The 21837-nt window shown below is 30.5% G+C and overlaps 1 protein-coding gene across 2 annotated transcripts in view; it reads left to right on the forward strand.

Annotated features, from left to right (window-relative positions):
• Positions 1-21837, forward strand: part of LOC143064358 (uncharacterized) — a 47990-nt gene that overhangs the window by 12539 nt on the left and 13614 nt on the right. For both annotated transcript variants that reach the window (XM_076237124.1, XM_076237125.1), the window contains exon 2: positions 16253-16436. In XM_076237124.1, the coding sequence (XP_076093239.1) occupies positions 16253-16436 (184 nt within the window). The remainder of the gene's footprint in view (positions 1-16252; positions 16437-21837) is intronic.

Raw genomic sequence — 21837 nt, forward strand, 5'->3', positions numbered from 1 at the left:
TATGAATGAAGGTCTTGAATGTATAAAGTAATGGTATCACCGTACATATTTAACTTTGGTAAATACAAACTCGTCCGTATGGGTTGCATGCGTGCAAATGTATGCATTATATTTCAAACACTGCTGTTTGCTTCATAGATAACAAATGCCCTAGTTCTTCATCATGTATATGAGCTACTATTTTGGGTTTGTATTGTAAATGAATGTCTTAATAAATAAAGTGGTGAAATTCTGGGTTGAATGTATTTTTTTAAATTTAGTCATGAAGTGAATAACCCTTAGAGCAATACACTATCAGAAGACTTTCCAATCTCTTGATCAGAAAATTAATTATTGTCCACAATGTCAAACAGATTGCAATGGCGATATTAATACCGACTGACTGAAGATTGCACAAAAGCATGTACTTTTACATTTTTATTCTATAGTAAATATCATATTCTGACTAAAATAACTACACTATAATGCAAAGATATGCGATTTACAGGATCTTAACCCATCCTTTAATAATGCCACCTCTTTGTATGTTTTACTGAAGCTCATTATTGTTATAATTACTATCACACGATTACATGTGTAATTCTACCTACTCTCTAAAAGTCTATGACCCCATTATGTTGGTATCTACCATTTATTTGTTTTCCTGAGGCATATATGTTGATTCTTGCAATCTTCTACAGATTGATATATAATATCATATAAATTCTAATAGGACGTTCGTTTTTTTGTCTTTGAAAACAAAGCCATGTTCTAATTCCGATAAACAAATTATTGGAATTAACATTGCTTTGATTTTAAGGCAAAAGAAGAACGCACTATGAACTTGATTTACGTCACAACTGAAATCGCAACGTCAGTTGTGATTTAAACAACGCCGAAAATAAAAATGGACATTTGTTTTGGTGCTGCTAGCTATGAAATGAAATCAAATCATTCTAAAAGTAAGTTCTTGTGTATCTTTTCATTTGTTCATCATGAAATGATTTATTTTCTATAACGTGTTTTGTAAAATCAAAATAAATGCGCTTTGAATGCGTATTATAAGTGCGAATCGAAATATAAATGTTCTATTTTTTTTCTATAAGAATCGTAATAATTCTTTCATGTCATGATCTATGCTAACTTTAAAATGGGTAGGCATTATATTGGTCAACAGTCTACATCTCGAAAACATTTAAAGACATTGACAAATATAAGGCCTACCAATGTTAAAACTAGCATAGAACATGGCATGAAAGAATTATTTCTTAAGTATATTTGTGTTTCACAAGACAAATGAAAGCATTTAAATTATGCATTTGCATAGATAAGAGTTAATTAGTCAAACAGTAACCCTAATGCTACAATTTTTTTGTTTCGAGAAAAGATTTGTCTTGAACAACGTGTTGTGAGCACGAGTTTTTATCAAGACAATCAATCCTCACCTGATAATTCATAATATTTGCCTTTCCATCGCTGTTTTTTTAACTTTAAATTTAATCCGCCATTGCAGATATAATTCTCGCTTTATCTTATGCTTTGAAAGCAACACACATCACAGATTAAATTTTTGTGTCATATTTTATATATATTCATGCTATCTTCCTACAACCGTAACAAATCATCTGATAAGATGTAAGGGTCAAAAACTACCCTGACTAAATACTTTAACACGAAGAGGAACAGATGGAAAAAAATAATTCACCTAGGTGGGACATACAAATGGTTAAAAAGGTTAATGATATTATGTTTTTTTATGAACTTTGGTGTACTTCATTATTACCCTCTTCTTCCGTTAAACAATTGGTGACCAAACCCTTTCTATTTTATTGATTAATATCGATACTAGTCACTTTTGAAATGCATGACTGTGTCGGATCATGATGATATGTGCGACGCACCATACACGTTAAGATAAATCATTCGTTTTTTACGTTATAAAAACTACCATTAAGCAAACGGAAGGTTATACTTTTGTTTCCTTCATATTGTCATAAAGATAATTGACCATCAGTGAGTATTGCGTGTATTGGTCAGATATTTTACTTCAAACTTCATACATGCAGTTATTTTCTGAAAAATCGTGAAATCAACATAATGTCTGCACGGAAACAGATATGGAACGTGACGCTTTGCTTATAAATGAAATGCTTACAATCAGGTACGTCATCGAGGGTACCATTTTCAAAACAAGGTATTTTAATGTTATTGATTATATTATCTTCTACAGATTAGACTTTATGGTGTTCACAATTGTTTTAAAAAATCATCAAACCTAAAAATACAGCTTACAATTTGAGGAAAACACCAATTAAACAATTCTGAAAAAACAAATTGATGAAAATACATTGTTCGGGGAACAGGATTTTTGTCAAATTGGAAATAAGGTTCATGTCTGCTATGTTGTTTTAAATTCAGATAATAATCTCGATAATAATGCAATACTTTCCAACTTATTGTTTGTAAGTTGTAAGGATTGTGTACCCTGGATTTGATCACTGTAACTGCATTTCGCAAAATGTTTCTGAGTTATCTGTCCATCAATTATCAAATCTTTACTTGTTATTGCCATTGCCATTTTTCTATTTGTTTTCAAGTATCAATGATACCCCCGCCCCAAAGTACGGTTTAACTAGTCCAGTTGAACTGATTTATCTGTTAAAAAAGCATTACCTGCAAAACGGCTTCGAAAGTTTCGTCCTCAATGCTCTTCATCTGAATACGTTTTTGCTTACAACTGTTATGATTCGAGCTTCTTTGATATGTCTTTAGTAGGAGAATGGCACATCTGCGGAACAAAATTATCAGCCTGGTATCTATGAGTCTTGTTATTGACCGAAGAGTGTCTTTTGGTGATAATTAGTAAATTAGTTTTTATGCAGTTACTTTTTTATTTTAAAAGTATTCAATTTGTAGTTTTACTATGACTTAGCAATGTTTGTAGTCTAATGGATACTAAGAGTGCACACTGAATTGCCAGACAACTTCATTTGTACTAGTTTTGTTATGAGGCTAAATGCATGCAAAACATATTAAGATCTTTTTTATAGTAATGCTGATTTGATAGACAACTGACAACTAGGAATAAAGACGAATCCGTTAATTACACTTAACCTATTACTAGTATGTGTAGTTACATACAATTGAATGTTTCACCGTGGCAATTTTTCAACTTAGTGTAACACTTTAAATCTCTATTTCATTAAAAATGTAATTTTTTATGTCCATTTTGCTGTCAAATTTTATCGTAGTCATAATTTTCTTATTTTCTGGTACAATGTTAAGCCATTCTGACTTATTTCCGGATTTCTTCTGTTTCTGGCTTTGATATCTGTTTACTATTGTCTCTGACTGGAATTATTTGACGAATGATACAAGCATAGCAATAAATGATTATTCAGACGACAGATATGGTGTCAATGTATATGGAACTTATATTTATAAGTTTGTTGTCTTTCTTTTGTACTTGACTTGTGTTTTTTTCACTAACTTTCAGATAAAAAAACAAAAAAATTAACATTATGTATTTGTATGTATATTTTGAGTCATCAATGCTCTTCAACTTTGTACTTGTTTAGCTTTATAACTATTTAGATCTTAGCGTCTTTGATGAGTCTCATGAAGAAAAAACGCGCGTCTGGCGTATTAAACTATAATTCTGGTACCTTTGATAGATATTTTATGGAGCAGTTTAACAGATGTTTTTTATTTTTTTTTATTTTACGATAGTTGATCAGTAATAACTTCAAAAAATGATATACTTTCTAGTGTTCACTTGTCCGTCCTGGCACTGTTATGCTTCTTTTTTTTAATGTCCAATTTTATGACTTAATAACTCCCAGAATATCATCTTGTTAAAAAGATTTTTACTCTATAAGTATTATTTAGTTTAAGAATAACTATGTGACCTTTTCGTAATACAAAAAAAAAGATGAATTCAAAATACTTTTGGGATAAGTGCTTTACCGATACATGACAAATGCTGATTATATAGATTTAAATATCTTTCTTTCGCAAACGTGTCAAGTAACCTTTTAGTGTATAATTCATTCCAACAATATATCAATGAATATTGGGTGCGTCTGTCTTTACATGTTTTAATATTCTGACCATCCTTAAGAAGAACATCTTTCTATTTAATATCCTATTATATTAAGTGATTATTAAAGATCACAACACATAAACTCTGATTAAAACAATTATAGTTTAAATCAGAAGCCTCTTAAAGGTCAAAATATTGACACGATGATTTAAAAAAGGAACAAACATATATAGCAATACCTACTAGTGCAAGTGACAATAAACTTGATTAGGATTCCAAAGAATGTCATGTGGAGCAACTAATTGTGTTATTTATTTAGATAAACTCATCATATATATCATGCTTCACATTTTGTACGTCTCCAAAAAAACTCCCAAGTGATGCTCGACTAAAACCGTTAAGAAAGCCAAGTTAAGCAGGAAGTTGAACAGCAATGAGAACCTTAAACTTGTTTGGCATAATATCGCTAAATATTCTTTTCCTATGGTAGAACGGTTTTTAAAAATTCAAATTTAAATGAAACACACAGTAAGATTTCGTCTTAAATGTTGGGTTTACTCGATGACTTCTCAAGGTTATAATGTTCGTTCGATCTCAGACTTTTCAACCAATGCTTTTTAGTGTACAGCCACCTGTAGATCATTTATTGAAATCATTTATTTATATTTAGGTGTAAGAAAAATCACTCGCAGTCAATGTTTGTACCTTTTTACCTTTGTGAACATTTAGAAAAATCATGAGGACAATTTTTTGCAATACTTACCGAAGGAAAAAAGAAGACAAGGGCTATATTAAGCACTAGTTGAGATAATATTTTCTAATGAATTATATAGTTTTTGCATTATAATTAAGCACCGACACATAATGTTGAAATGTTGAAAATTGAAAAACACAAATTAATTGAACTTCAAGTTATTTAAAAACAATATCCACGTGCCTTATTAGCTGTAGCAGTGAGCCAACATAATTATAACATTGTAGGGGTGATGTATGAAGCCATATTTTTATTTTACATTCATGCATTAGACAAGACTGCTTTTAAGCATACGCATTAACATGATTATACTGCATGGTTATAACGTTTTCATATCTTGCTTACGATCCCATATACGTTTTAAATTACCTCATTATTGATGTTCATGAAATTTGCATATTTGTTTATTTTATTAAAGTATTTGGCAGCTGTTTTGTTTATCTGTCGGCTTTTCGTTTCCGATTCTTATTGTTGTAAGTCAAATGCTCGTTTTAATCATGTTTGAAGTATTCCTTGTTTTTTTTTGTTTGTATACTTCTGGTAAAATTTTCTTTATTGGAATACAATCACTAAAACCTTCATTTCAATCAGTATTCTGATAAAATTGAAATATATCACTTTCTTCTCAAAAACACTTTATTAAATTAGTTAATTTCATTGGCCACTTATACTGTTTCAATAGTATTACATTAATGCGTTATAAAATAAAAGTGTTCATTCAATTACAGTCAAGCTCAATTGATTTCCGTTTAAAGCAATAAATTGCCTCTGCATCTGTCTTTGAAGTGATTTTGTTAAAATTAAAGTATTAATCAGACAATGCAATAGTGTAAATTGAAGGATATCTCACTGGGAGTATTCAGATGAAAATGTCATAGCAGTTAAATAAATTAACAAGACAGAAAATACATTTTTTTCACTTCATTTCTTAAATGAGTTTTCTGTTCATTTTCTTTTAAAAAAATTGAAAGTAAGTGAGATTATAAATGATATAATTAAAATGAAGGTACAATCACCCTGAACAAAATGACATAGTAAGAAATGCAATGTATTTGAACTTAAATAAGAGCATTACAAAATTTATCACGATCAAACAGCAAGAACAACATTTTGACAGACTAGTAGGTGTGAAAAATCTTGTTTATTATTTAATGATTGTAAAATGCGAAAAGAATTTCCCAAGTGAATCAATTTAGTATTGCATGACATGATCTTTTAACATTAACTTTCTAGTTTGACTTATTAAGCCAGATTTCCCCTACTTATTTAGTATTGTGAAACTTAACAAGCAGGGATTTTTTATTTATACGAATTTATAACGAATTCTCGTTTCTTTAAAACAAAATGTTTTGCAGTTCAAGAATTTGGAACTTGTTTCTCTCAGAATTTCTTGAAATTATTTCATTCATCATTTGCCATATGTTGTTAGTTTTTAAATGATATGTTCTTTTAGAACGTACAGTTTTAACAAGTGAACAATTGAACATGATGTTCAGTAGTTTTCATTTGATAATGTGGTTCAAAGTATTTTTCGATTCTCTTTTTTTTTATACAGGTTAGATGTTGGTTTTCCATTTTGTATGGTTTTACACTAGTCATTTTCAGGGAGGGCCCTTTATAGCTTGATGTTCGGTGTGAGCCAATGCTCCGTGTTGAAAACTGTTCTTTGACCTATAATGATTTACTTTATACAAATTGTGACTTGGATGGTGAGTTGTCTCATTAACACTCATACCACATCTTCTTGTATATATAATTTTAGTTTTGCTCTACAAATGTTTAAATGGTCACTGTTTTAACACAATATTACCATGACTAATATTTTGATGCTGCTAAATGACGTTTGTTGGGAAAAAAACAATGTCACCGTCAATTTGTGTATAGGATCGAGATAAGTTTCAGTTACTTTAACAGTAAGTTGTGTGTATGAAGTTCACAAAGGGTTTTAATAAATGATTAAACATCTCTATTGAACTAGGAAATTTATAGATCTTTCAAAAAAGCTACAACGTATATTATACAATAAGCACTAATATTCCATAATCTTAATAAATTATCATACACTTAAATTAGCAATATGCCTCAAAATTAGCAGAGATACGCAAAGAACTAGACCGATTGTGTACTGCTATTCTACAAACAAGTATAGAGATTTACAGTTTATTCAAATAAACAACCATTTCTTTAGTGTTCCACTGCGACTTCCATTAATCTTGTGGATATCAAAATGCACAAAGTCTCCTCATGAACAGCGTTTAATAACCATGTTTGTAGAATGTTATACGAAACTTCTTCAAGTTACTAAAATGTTTGCTTATCAAGAGGCAAAACAAAATTTTAGACAGCCCATTCATTGACTGTATAAATCAGACTTGGATTTATATGTTTTCTATTTTTTTAATACAGTACATACGATCCAAGAACGTTGCCTTATGCATAAGCGTACACAATATTCGAATGTGTTGCGCTTTAAACATGTATTTCTCACTTTTAGATTCAAGAAAAATGAGTCTTTATTTTTGAAATAGGTACGATAAACGTAAATACTATGATCTTTGTTTAGAAAATATACTACAGTATATAATTAGAGTGGTTTGTGTTTACTGTCATGCAGTATGTGACAATAACCATGTAGCCAACATCCAGTCTTTACTACCGACAAAGGTCAAATCCCAAATATAATGAACTCCAAGAAAAAATTCATAACGGAAAGTCCATAAGGACAACAACTGTCATATTGCTGAATTGGTACAGGCCTTTTTCTTAAACTGGTTTTTCTTAAAACGATTAAACTGGTTTTATAGCTAGTTAAACCTCTCACTTATAAGACAACCGCATACAATTTCATTATATTGACAACGATGTGTGAACAAAACAAACAGACATACTAGGAAAAAATGTCAAAATAGGGATACAATAGTCAACATTGGGTTATTATCTTCATCACTAAAAATATGTAAACAAACATTGGGACACAATGACTGGTGTTTAAGTACAGAACAACGTCATTTGTATTAAATAAACACAAAAAGGCATATAGACAAAGCGTATTATCATAAATGAAATGTAACAATACAAAAACTATTTCATAGAACAATAACACAATGGCGGGATGTATAAACACAGAGTCGCGTCACACACAACTTATATTCTGGTTTGACCAGCGTAACTATTGTCGAGTTTAAACAAAGGAGCACTTATATTTATCCTAGATAATGGGTGTTACTACATTTTAAATCTTTGTTTTTTTATTATGTGGTGGTTTTTTTCTGAACTGTTGCTTGTCATTTCATCTTTTTTACTTTACTCTTTGATCCTTGCTGTCTTTCTGTTAGTAATGGTTTAAAGTTGCCCTCTTCGTATCGTTTCGTTCATTTCAGATAACAGCAGCTGACCGATGAATGAATCATATAAATCTGTTTACAAGATACTAATCAAGATTAAAACAATAGGGGCGTCAATAATCATCATGATTGAAAAAATATATATAACTCATTGATTAGTTGTTTTGTGTAGGAGGAAATGAATTAGTGGATACATTGTTTCCATAAATCTTTTATTAAACATTAAACATAATATTTGGAACATGGCCACGGTGGTTACATTGAGGTATGAAAACAGCAATTTCGATACGTTTCGTCTTTTCAAGAGCGAAGAAGTCGCTTCATCCCATTTTGGATTTATAAATGTTATAAAAATAAATAAGATATGCAATATACGTGATTAGAACTTTGAATTCCGATATATTTCATTTCATATATTATGTCAGTCTTGAAGGAAAGATTCTTGATTTTTATTATCAATATAAAGCTGTGGAACGTTCTTTTGTAGATTTACCAGAATCACATTGTCATACAAAGCTACAATTTGCTAGATCAGTATTATAACTGTTAGTCAGGAATTTCAATCAAGGAATTTATTGCAACAATGACACTGTAATTCAAGATCAAGGCTTAGTGTATTATGGTTTATTCCTGATGGAATATTTTAAAAACGGTACAAGTACATTAAAAGCTTAAAATAAATCACAATTATTGTAATCACATTGCCAAGGATTATGCTGTATAACTTGTCAGCAAGGTAAATACAATTAAGTGTCCATATCTTGTTAATACTCAGTATGTTCATTGATGATCAGAAATGGTAATACTTCCACTCTCCTGCATAGAGATCTGACATAGATGTTGATCAATTCTGAGTAGATGTCTGCTGAGTTTTCGATTATAGCAGATGTCAGGCTCTGTTGTATTCTTATATTTGTTCATCTTTATTTTCATAATACTGAACTTCACTTACATGGACGTGAACTATGCGCGAATTATGAGTGAAGCTATATTTTTCTGAATAATAGTACAATGAAATTAGAAACACCAATTGATATATACATACCATTATTCACCTGAATTCAGTGTCACAACTTAAATGATGACAGTTATCGCTCTTTTCTTTTTTTCATGGTAAAAAATCACCAACGTTAACAATTTTAAAAAATCGGTACATCAGACGTGCATTCCGTTTTCAAGACTCATCAGTAGCGTTCATTTTCTGTAAATTTACTGTTCATCAATGGTTCGATGTCCATACAGATGAATATTTCGTTCTGGATGGTTTCACCAGTCAAATTGTCAGCTATCCTTAGTTTAAAGCGTATTCAGGTGTTTAGTTACATTACCAACAAAAAATGAAATGTTTTAGAACAGTAAACGTCAATTTTGACTTAATGTTTAGGAGATAACTGTATTGTATTTTAAGCTCCGACGGCATCAATTGGGGATTTGATGGTCGCAAATTAAGTTTACTGGCGACGCGTTAGCGGAGACAGTAAACGGGTATTTGCGACCATCAAATCCCAAATTGATGCCGTCGGAGCTTAAAATACAATATTGTTATCTCCATTCTAATGAAACTGACAGAAAACGACGTTAAAACATGTATTTAAAATCTGTCATATGCCGTCTGCGCTTGCGTGTACGTCCCATAGCATCAATTGTGAATTGATGCCATGTAAGAAAGTGACGTTATCCAATCAAAATGAACGTTACAAACGTTGTTGCATTAGAATTGTTCTTTGACGTTATGTTACACCATACATGTAAAACACTCTGTTCTTTTTATAGTCAAAGTCACATCATTTAGTAAAACAGAACATTTTCAATGTTAGATATTATCTTCATAGTATCACATTCAAAATGATATTATAGACAATTGACTTCTCATCAAATTGAAGCTATCAGTGACCATTAAGCATCGCAAATAAATAAAACAAAACAAATTCGTTCGCTTCTTTACTTGACAAAATGATACAATTTTACCTTAAAAGTGCAAATTTTATACAAATAGGCGGAGCACAGATAAGAATTGAAGTCGCAATGTAGGCGACATGCGTTTTATGTTTAAAGAAAAATAGCTTATCATGAATATACAAATTGTTACATAATGAGAAACATTGTGCAATAATCCAGTAGTTTTATTCGAAATATTTATATCAGTTGTGCCGATTTGGTAAGTTTTTTTTGTTAGATTCTTCTTATGTGAAAAGACAATCGGCATATCTTTAAACAAAAAGTGAAGGTTTTTTATGCTATGCAAAGGGTTCGGGCATCCGCAACTAGTTTCAATTGTATAAAGACTGTTACACGTATGAACATAGATTTAACACTGTATTCTATAACGATTATGTTTTATACAGTTTGTGTTATCTTTACCAATGAATTTTCTTCGTTTTCAACAACCGATATATGTGAACCTTATCAGAAAATAGTTCGAATATAGAATGTCATTATTTAATTGTTTTCGTCATTTTGTGAGGGGTCTTTGAATGTATCTTAAGAAGACATTTAAAAAAAATCTGCGAATGTGACTAATATTGCTCGATATTAAAACATTGGTAGATGGATGTTGAATGAAACGGACATTTGGATCTTCCCGTCTACATAAACATTATCCGTCTTGTCCAATTTAAAGTCATATGAAACGAGTGAGTGGTATATATTCATATAATCATCAATTTTTTTCTCTCTGTTTGTTATGATTTAACAAATATGGCTGCTCATTAAATGCCGTGTTTTGAAGCCGAGTTTTACCGATTGTCACCTTATAGTAAACAAATAACAAAAGACATGGGTATTGAGCACGTGTTTAACATGTATAATTAGATATTTGTTTATTTCAATGACAGATCAATGCGTATTGCGATCACTGGATTTTTACGAGAGGGTTACGCTCAGGTTACTATGCATACGGAAAATATGTCGGCGAATTGCTTCCTGGAAGCAAGCAATTAAAAATAAGTACACTTCTTCTAAATGTGGATAAATTAAAGAATTTTCCTCAGAAAAAAAGTATATGTACATAAGTTGTATAATGAAAACTATCCATTTAGTAATAAAAACATATGCATATTTTTTTTTTTAATTTGAGGTTTTTTATGACTTTTATTTCTTTGCTTGTAATAATCAACATGTATAATATGACATAAAACAGACCTAGAAAAAAATCCTTTGCACGAGCTCGCTTAATCAATTCATATCTGTATTTATGTTTATATCGCTTATATGACCATCAGAGATCTTTGGAGGTCAACTCGATAGTTATTAAGATGGCTTCTATACTAAAATACACACGAAACGAAGTTAGATATCATCGAGTCCATGCCCTGTAAATTGGATATTTTTTTTTTTTACATTTTGTAGCTTGGATAAATGTATTACATTGCTATTAATCAAATATGAGAATTTGAGTCAAATCGGTGGACATGAATTTGACAACTAGTACCCCTTTAAGAAGTCATGTCTTTACTTATACGCATATTGAACTACATTGCTTCTTCAAAATAAGTTTTCTTGATTTTTTCAATTCTTAATTTGTTCGATTTGTTTCCGGTATGTAAAACATGTCTTTGCTCTACAAATATGTCTATACGTGTTTAAACTATAGGGACATTCATTTTCATAAATCGAAAATAAACGTACATTGACCTATAATAGATTACTTTTTTTAAATTGTTATTTGGATGCAGAGTTGTCTCATTGGCACTCACACAACATCTTCCTATATCTATTGACAATGTTATATTTAAAAATGAAAAAGACAAACAGAAAAATAAAATTACACACCACACACTATGGAATATTAAGAATTGATAAAGAAGAAGCAAATTAAACTAATATCCGACATGTTGTAACTGTATAAACAATAATTTTCGTTTGGTTAAAATTTCGTGGTTTTGTCTCTATTTAAGATTTCAATGGGATTTCATTTCGTGGTTTCTATTTAATCGAAGGAATATAATATGTAGGTTAAATTTAAGTTGAAGTTTAATTTCGTGGATATATTTTCTTTCTACGAACTAAACGAAATTAAATCCTTCACGAAAATTTCTGCTTTTACAGTATTATTTACAAAATGTCCAACTGTACAACTCAATTATAGTCAAGCATGATAAATTTAAGTTCCAAATATAAATTTAAACGTCGATTACATAGATATAAGAAGATGTGGTATGAGTGCCAATGAGACACCTCTCTAACATGCACTTTTTATCATCACTGACTAGTGTGGTGCCACACGTTTTTGTTTCTCTGCAATTGTTGCTGACTAAACTAGACTAAAAAGTGTGGCTGCATTCCAACTGAAGTTTCACAAAGTCCCAAATAGTGAACATTTCTTTGTCTGCTTCCAAACCATTTTCGATTTCAATGCTGTCCTTTCATTCGATTAAACTTTCTGCTGAGAAGTCACTCGAGTAAACATTGCGTATATACATGTGACGTCATTCATTAAGTGCATTCGATCCAAAGTTTAGTTTAGTATTAAACATCCACAATATCAACATTTTATTTTCATAACCGATCATATTGAAAGTTCTTAATAAGATCCTGACTCTTTGCTTTTAAGTTTTCTGTCATACAATATTTTTATAATTATTATGGGATTGAAGTTCGAAGTTAAGTTCATTTACGACTGAATCATTACACTCTATTTAAACTCAATTTCCTTCCATTCATCAATATATCCACTACTTCTGTCAAGATAAAGGAAATCTTAAGAGACGTAGTGCAATAATACTATTAATGTCTCTGAAGAATAATTTTATAATTTATCTTTCTTCAATTTAAGTTGTTGTACTTTATTTGCTTCACAGAATCCTACTATGTGACATCACGTATTATCTCCCACCGGTATTGTGCATATCAACTTTTACCTTAGCTTTATTAGTTATAACTGATAAAAGGAACGTCACCCGGAAGAACAAAATCAAATCTTATTTAGTTTACAAAACTCTTATAAAAAATATGGATTGCTAGTTTCAAGGAACGAGTGCCTATTCTTACCATAGTGATTAAATCATTAGTGGTAGCCATCTTGGTTTTGCTCAAAGCTGAAAACAGAAAGAATTACAATTGTCCAACACGTAATATCTTTTCCATAAATCAAGTATCCTAGCTTATCGCAAATGTCATAAAAAAATGTGTGTTATGCAAATAGAATACAAAATTGAGATAACATGTACCTTAAATTAATTTGATTTGTTTCATATTTTACCTGATTTCACTCCCGGGTTTTACTGGAGTTCGTGTTGTTTCTTATTTGTTATTTATAACTGTTGATGTCAATGTCCTTTGGTTTTGTGAGTCTTTGTTTACTCCTTGGTTTTGATTGTTATAGTCTTTGTAACTTATTATGAGCACCGTAGCCATTACTTGGCATTACATCAGTAAATACAGATATTTTTCTTCAAATTCATCTTTCTTAATGTCGAATCATTTCAAATCAAGGAATATATCTTCTTCGGGCATACATTTGATTCCTTTCCGTTTCAAACTTTACCTTTGGTCCTTTTTATCAGCACAACAATGCTGGTGTTTGGTTTTGGATTTATATCACTGAAGGGGTATTTTTGTCGAAAGGGCATCTTTTTCAAACGTTAATTGATATTTAAAACATATCTGATGTTTTCTTCTCCTACATTTGTGAAAAAGAAAATATCTTGGTTCTGAACGTCGCATGCTCAGCTTAAAAAAATATATATATTAGATAAATAGATTTGTTTGTTATTTCAAGTCATTTGGGTTAAGAGTCACTATTTTAGTACAAATATTAAAAGATGTCTTAGTAAGATATTTAAAAATATCAATGAGATAGTAGATCAATTTCAGTAATAACAAGACATATATCTAGAGGCAAATATTTTAGCGTAGGTGATTGTATGTGTTTATATTGTATATCAGTCTATTGGACTAGACATATTGTCCTCAATTTCAATTTGTACCGTTAATGAGTTAGGGAAATGTAAAATACAAGAAATGTGACACCAGTCATAAAACACTTAACCATAAAAGACATAAATATGTCAACACACATGTTCTTTCGTCACAAAATACTAGTATCATAATCAAAGAACAAGCATTAAATATCCCAAACAGACAGATTTTTTAAACAAGAAAAAAACAGGTCTAGACAGGCTGAGAAACTATATAAAACAATCAAGTCCTATCCACAAAGGAAAATAAATTAGAGGTAACAACAAACTAGATGAAATTATTTTAATAACAATACAACAATGCTGTGTAATCATAATATATGTTACTGTTATGAACATCATCTAGGTAAATGTTCACTAAGTCACAACAATGCTTTCTGCAATGACAAAGCATGTACCGCTCATGTTTTGATACCATAATGTATATCAGTAAGAATATGTAAGAAAACTGATAGAACGCAATGACAATTTAGAAATGTGACTGCTTTATTTGAAATATATTGTAAAGATATCAGCATAAAATACTTTTACCAATGCAATATATAGAAATACTTTCAGAAGAATAAACGATATAGTAAACGGAAAAGTAATTAAAAAGGGTTTGTCCTAGTCACATACTTTTTTGGAACGGAAATAGAATCATAATATCAAGGGTTTCATTTATACTTTTTTTATAGTATTTAGTACGAAAAAAGTAAAATAAAAAAAAGCAATTCCGAGGAAAATTAATAAGTTCATAAAACATCAGGGAATATTGTTACCAAATACGCATATATAGCAGGTAAGAGGGTTTTTTTTTTTTACCTGAAAGTAGTCTCCACATACAATGCCATAGTTAATTTGAAAAATGTGAGCGTATTGAGCCTTAAGGTTCATTTTGATCCTTTGGATAATAAAATGGCTGCATTTTCACTTTAAAATTAACTCTAAGTACAAACAAACCTGTGCAACAGGAAATTTTCCAAGGAATGGCATGCCCTAGATAAATAAATTCAAATTATTTGTAAGATTTAGAAAATTCAAAACTTAACTGGATTTTGCATTGTACGTTTGTTCGTCCATGTAGAAAATGATAAAATTATCAGACAGTTGAGTTTTACTTGATATTGTCCCCTCAGGTACACAGTTTAAATCACCAATTATTGTCAGTTATCTATTGTCCATCTATTGTCCATATCTATCAATTCAGCTCACTTCAACATTACCTGTGGGGAAGTTCTCATACCTCTTGCCAACTCAGTTTATTTTGGCACCTTCTGCAGGAATGAAAAATAGTGCACTGCAAAATCCTGTTTTTATTTTTCTAAAACATGAAACATAATTGAAATTTATTAATCGTGGGCAGGTAATGCCTTAAATTTTTTTAAGATGCACACGTTTGTCTGTACTCAGAGTAAATTTGAGGTGAAAATGCAGCCATTTTAGCCAAAGGGTCAACATGAACCTTTATTTGTACACCAATCCTTTCTCCTTTTTATTAATATATCGATCTACTAGTGATTTTGAATTTGAATACTAAGCAACGACAAAGTTTATTGGCCTTGTATCTTCAAGCATTTAAGGAAGTTGTAATACACATTGTAGTTGATTCACAAATAGAATATAATAACATTGCAATTCACAAAAATATCAAGTGTCTTGTTATGAAGTGATTGTTCAGATGATTTGATTAAGCTTGTGGAGATCATATATATTTGTATTTATAAAACCTTTATACTGCCAATCAACATCAATTGATAAGTTATAGTATATCCAATATTCTATCCGACAATATCGTCACATTGTGACATGTAATAAGCAATCGAAAACTATCATCGTAATTGAATATTACTTATATTAGCTATACGATAATACTTGATTATACTCTTTATGGCAGAAAAAAAAGATACTTCCACATATATTTCTTTATGACTTTGTTATATGAATACGTACAAGAGTACAAGAAGAAAAGGTGATAAATTTTTGGTTTATAAGTACTATAAAACGAGCAATAACATTTAATAAAGAAATCCTTTATGCAAAGACACTCTAGTGGTTTTTAAAAGCGCAACAAACATACAATTCCTAAGAAACACAACTACATGTACATATGTAAGTACTAGTACTTCAATATCAAATGCAATGTAAATTGAGATATGTGAATTGATAAACCTGAGTAACTACTTTTCTTTAAAAATCTATACATTGTGGCAATATTTTTTCTTTTCTGTTACAGGTGATGACCATAACTAAATACAAAACACTGTATACGATCTTGATAATTTTCGTTATATTAAGCACTGGGCATTCTCGAAGTGTGCAGTCAACGTTGTGTGAACATAGATGTGAAACTGCTACTCCATATCTCATAACACTGAAATCCTTGTGGCATCGGATGTCAAAACGAATTGGCAGACAAAGTAAGTTATTGTCTTCATGTTTTATACATATATATATATATTATGGATTGAAACTTGAGTACAAACATATGCTTTGCTCATTGTTGAAGGCCGTATGATGACCTATAGTTGTTAATGTCTGTGTCATTTTGGTCTCTTGTGGACAGTTGTCTCATTGGCAATCATACCCCATCTTCATTTTTTATATATATTTTAGTGCAAGTAATAAGCTGGTTTGATATAAAAGTTGATATGCTATTTTGCCTGTTTATGTTTCATTCAACTTAAACATACGAATAAAGATAAAAAGGTCTTAGTGCAAGAAAAGAGATAAACAAAATGTTTTCAAGAAACTTGAATCAATTTATTAATTGAATTTGAATAATGTTATAGTTGCTCCTTTATTCTTAAATGAAGTTGCTTGTTTTGCTTTTCTTTCGTGTCAATTAACCAAAATAAGAAAACAAAATCGCTCAAAGATGTGTTAAAGTCAGTCACATACTTGATGCACTAGGCCTTGGCAGAAATCTAGAAGGACAATTTATGTAAGCACGCCCCTAAAAGGCCTAATTATTAAACACCATCAATATAAGCATAACCTTCATCAAATAGGCTTTTAATTAATATCATGATAGAGACAATGTATGAAGTAGATTCTTATAAAATATTGCAACATAATTATTAAAATTGACACTTCCGGTAAGTAATATCATTTGTCTAACTGAATATTTCTAGTCTGATTCTCAATGTCTGGTTGAAATTCATGATTGTCAAATTACCTAACTGTCCTTTTGCAATGACATAAATACCATTTACATAATTCAGGGAATTTTTCGTCGTTAGTGCTCTTTAAAATCGTCCTTTAATTTGCCAATTTATCTATTTTAATTTGAGCATCAATGCTGAGTCTTTAATATACGAAACGCTCGTCTTGTGTACATACCTTTAACCATTGTGACTTTTGTTAGTTTTTGTTCATTGAAAAGGTATGATCTGAGTAGTGGAATCCAACTTTAAAAAGTTCGTGTCATTCTTCTTTAGTAATTTCAATATAAAACCTGCCTCATGAAACAAGTCGCCAAGAAATGTTTCACAAATAATTCCTACAAAAATGCTGTTCATTAATTTTTACTTTTTCAAACAATATTTATTTACATCGTCAATAACTATAAATAATTTGTGCAATCCTAATTCTGGTATACACATTTTTATGTCTTGAGTCAATGTGAAGGAAAATAATACTTTTTCATTTATTTCGATAACACATTTTTTAACTTTGATTGCGCTATGGTTTTGCTAGACTAACGCGCTGAACCATAACATTGATGTAATAGCTTACAAGGTATATGCTGAATGCTTGTCAACTGGAAGAACAAATGCTAATCATAAAGCTTTTGGTTTCCCTTAGCCAGACAATTATTAATGACGTGCTTAACAAGAGGCAATCATGCTACCATAAAACCTACAATGCATGAAATGTCTTGTTCTTGGTTTTTTTACAAAGAATAAAGTGTAAAGGTCTAAAACAAAATTTCCCAATTTGTATTTTTATTCTAGGTCATTGTACTTAACAGATGTCATTATGTAAGGCTATTTTGATCATTTATAACTTCTTTTAATTATTGTTCTAACAGCAAGTGATCAAGCTATTTTAGTTAAACTAATTTCTTTTCATGAGACTAATTTCTACTATTATTTTCCACAGATCTGTCAAATGTTGAATTAAAGATCATGTTATGTCGAAAAAAAATCTTCTTTTATATCAATTATTTTGAAAGTGCAATTTTATTTGAAATCCTTGTGTTTGATTTTCAAATAGTTGAACCCCTTTAAAATGTGTAACATTGCATGTTACAATCTTCAAGGTCTCTTTGATACTGGAATTAACCTCTGGTTCGGTAATTTGATGATATTTCTATATCGACTTAGTCATCATCTTTGTCAGAAAGTATTGTCTCTTCTATGGCATATCAATTTGTAATGATCGAGAACTACTATGCATATTGAACACACGGTTTATTGCTGTACATCATTTATGGCTTATGTTACGTAGATAAAAATCATCAACTATGTTGAAGAAATTGTGACCTGGGTACAGCTTATAAAATGCATATTTAACTTTTCCTTTCAAACACACAAGTGTAGACAAAGAAAAGATGTCACAATCAAATGCAATTGTAAACAACTGTATTTTATCGTTGATCATATTTAGTAAATCCATTTTGAATACATAAATCATGTAATAAGACAAAAATGAGGAACTGCATGGGTCGTAATATGCGGTTCCTCCCTATGCTTGGTTCACCTTGTTTGATACTCTACAGTTCGTCATAATGTTATAATTGGGAGTAGAACAATAAATAAATGTACATATTAGACAATCATCTAAAGATCCTAAACCGCATAAACATGCCATCTGTGAGTTGAGACACAAACACATCGTATCAGGGAACCAACTTGTGGTGGTAACTGCAACGCTTATGCTTTGTCGATTTTAGTCATTGTTTTACTGTTGTATCACACCCATGTTAAGGAAGTCATTATTATACGAGCCTACGGTGGGGAAAAAAGTACGTTGCTGATGATAAATAAAACGTTTATCGCTGGAAAGTGAAAATTGGCACGTTTATAGTTTCGTGAGGTTGGTGTTGGCGTTGTAAGTTTTTCTTCGACCTATCTCGTTGGAATCTTTCGCTTTTTTAAGTCGTCTTTATCTGTCAATAGAAAGAAATTATCCAGATATGCATAATGCAATTAAGCATCGATAGTATCCTTAATTATCCTTAATTGCTAGTTCACTGAGATATATGAGAGGAAATCACTAGTACTCATTTTATGTGGGTTACTAATTGATTATTTACTACAAAATAGTATACGGGTGCACATCTAGTACATATTAGTATGTCGAAATTGTCATTAAATGTCATAACCCCAAAAACTAAACTCAACAAAATCTGGTGTCAATCAAAAAGTAGAGCATGCTGATGGTTTCGTCTTAGGTGTATTTGTTTTTTTGTTTACCGAAATTGGTTCTTCATAACAGAAAAAAACTATTAGATGGTGCCAAATCTGCGTAAGTAAATGCTTGGCCAAAGTCTGGAATATGATAGTTGTTTTCCATTTGTTGGATTTATTCGCGCTTTTAATTTTGTCGCTTAATATTGGACTTTCCGTTTGGAATTTTCCTTCGAATTCGATATTTTTGATATCTTACTTTATCCTTGTTAGCCCAATACTCTATCTAGGGAATCGTTATAGGAAATACAAGCTCTGAAATAGTATATCAAATAGGAGATGTGTACTTTAATTTCACTTAAGATTTCTTGTATGGCAAACACATGGTCTTTTATACACTATTTGCACTTTTGTATGTAACAAGTACGCCTAAAAGCTTCTTTTGTATTAACGGGCGCTTCAAAGATATTAAAGTGATATAATTGCAAGAAAAATATTAACCTTTTAATCACAATTTTCTTTATAATCAATTCTTTATAATTATTGGGTCTAAGAAAATCATATATAGTGTTAGTAACATACTTTAAATCAATATCAGATTATACTCTGAATGTTTTATACCAACCACAATTTTGGAATTAACTCCCCCGTGCTGTAAAAGACAAATATTTCCAATTATTTATGAGGAAACTCGTATCTAACAAAATGACTAATCCTCACTTTACTATAACGTTGGCGGTCGACTCAGGCAAATTTTACCTACACATTAAATAATGACATCTTGCTCGTTGATTCTCATTTTAAAACTTTGTAGTTAGAGACTATCACCTGTTCGGTATATCAGGTCTTAAGACAAGTATGAAAATATGTTAATGTGTTCTGTTTTATTAAAATCAATCAAGAAAATCTGTAGCAGCTACTGCATATCTCCCTTAATTATAGCTCTAATTCTCTGTTCATATTCCGCCAAATGTATATTCTTTTTGGCTACATAGGTCCGTCAATGTTTTATTTCTAAATTTCAAAAAATTAAACATTGAACATCACAGAGTACACCTAAAGCATAGAAATATACACATTGCCGATAAAAATAATTTCAAGTATTAGAATGACATAGATTATCATTTGCAAGTGCCTAAATTCCCGAACTGAGCCTAAATGGTATTATTAAATTATTACAAATCTATTTTAAAAACTGTTTGGTTAAAATGCTTACTGGAGTAACAAGTGTGAATTAATCTGATTCGATTCTAACAGTGTCCTCATGATTAAATGGTACAAAGGAATCTTTCAATCCGATTGATGATTTTTCATTTACATGTATTTTCTATACTTTTATGTTACAATTTAAATATTTAGAAAAAGTTTCGGTCAGTCTATTAAAAGGTATATACTATGAAATTTAGAGCGAGGGGCTTGCCCCAAGCTCTTAATTGCATAGTATATTCCTTTTTATAGACTATCCAATTAAGTACATATTTATAACTCGGTAATCTTATAATTTGTCTATGGATAGGTAACGTACCTAATAAAGACAATTTGACGAAACAAAACTACTTCACTAAGCTATAGGAGATGATTATATAAAAAAAAAAACTATGAACAGCTTTGGAATCGGTGCATTTATATGTGTTTCGACATTGAAGCGGTGTTTTTGTTCTTCGATCTCATAGCCCAAACTTGGTTATTCAATTAGTAAAGGGTTCATAAATGAATGTAAAATAACAGCAATTCATTTTATGAAATTAAATTTTTAAGGCGACCAAATTTCCGATTATTATTTCATTGTCATAAAATAATAAACATTGACTTTGATGTCCCTTGCTTGAAGTTAATACATATATGAAGATACATGTATGTTCACTTATGAAAATTCTCAATGTTCATAGATGAAACTCAACGGGGAATGTGATGATAAGCTAAAAATCATGTGCGATAGTCTCAACCAAGCAAGTGTTGATTTTGCTTTTAACATTCAGTGAAAATTATAGATATAAGTTAATACGTAGACTTGGATGTCAAGTTCAAGCGTCATTTTCAATGATAATTTAATATGAATTCCGTGCATGATATCTTGGACTGCGATTGCTGCCATTTGGGTTTTTTCAATGTTTATTTTATAACTGTATTATGAACAATGGCCGTCATTACCAGGTTCAAAAATGTGTTGTTGCGTCATTTAGCTTTCTTTTTATCAACCAAAATGTATCATGTTGTTGTTTATTTTCAAATCGACATCGTATTGATTTCATCAGTTCCATTATAAAAAAAAAAAGAAAAAGTATAATAGTTTAGCAATACTAGTACCAGAACATCAAGGGTATTCCATATAACCATTGTTGAAAAAGCAAAGGTAAGTATACATTTTCCGGATGTCATTTTAGGCTACAGTAAAACAATAGCTTAAAATTATAGTCCTCAGTGCAAAAGAGGGACGAAAGATACCAAAGGGACAGTCAAACTCATA

The sequence above is a fragment of the Mytilus galloprovincialis genome, chromosome 2, assembly GCF_965363235.1.
Source record: "Mytilus galloprovincialis chromosome 2, xbMytGall1.hap1.1, whole genome shotgun sequence".
Lineage (NCBI taxonomy): Eukaryota > Metazoa > Mollusca > Bivalvia > Mytilida > Mytilidae > Mytilus > Mytilus galloprovincialis.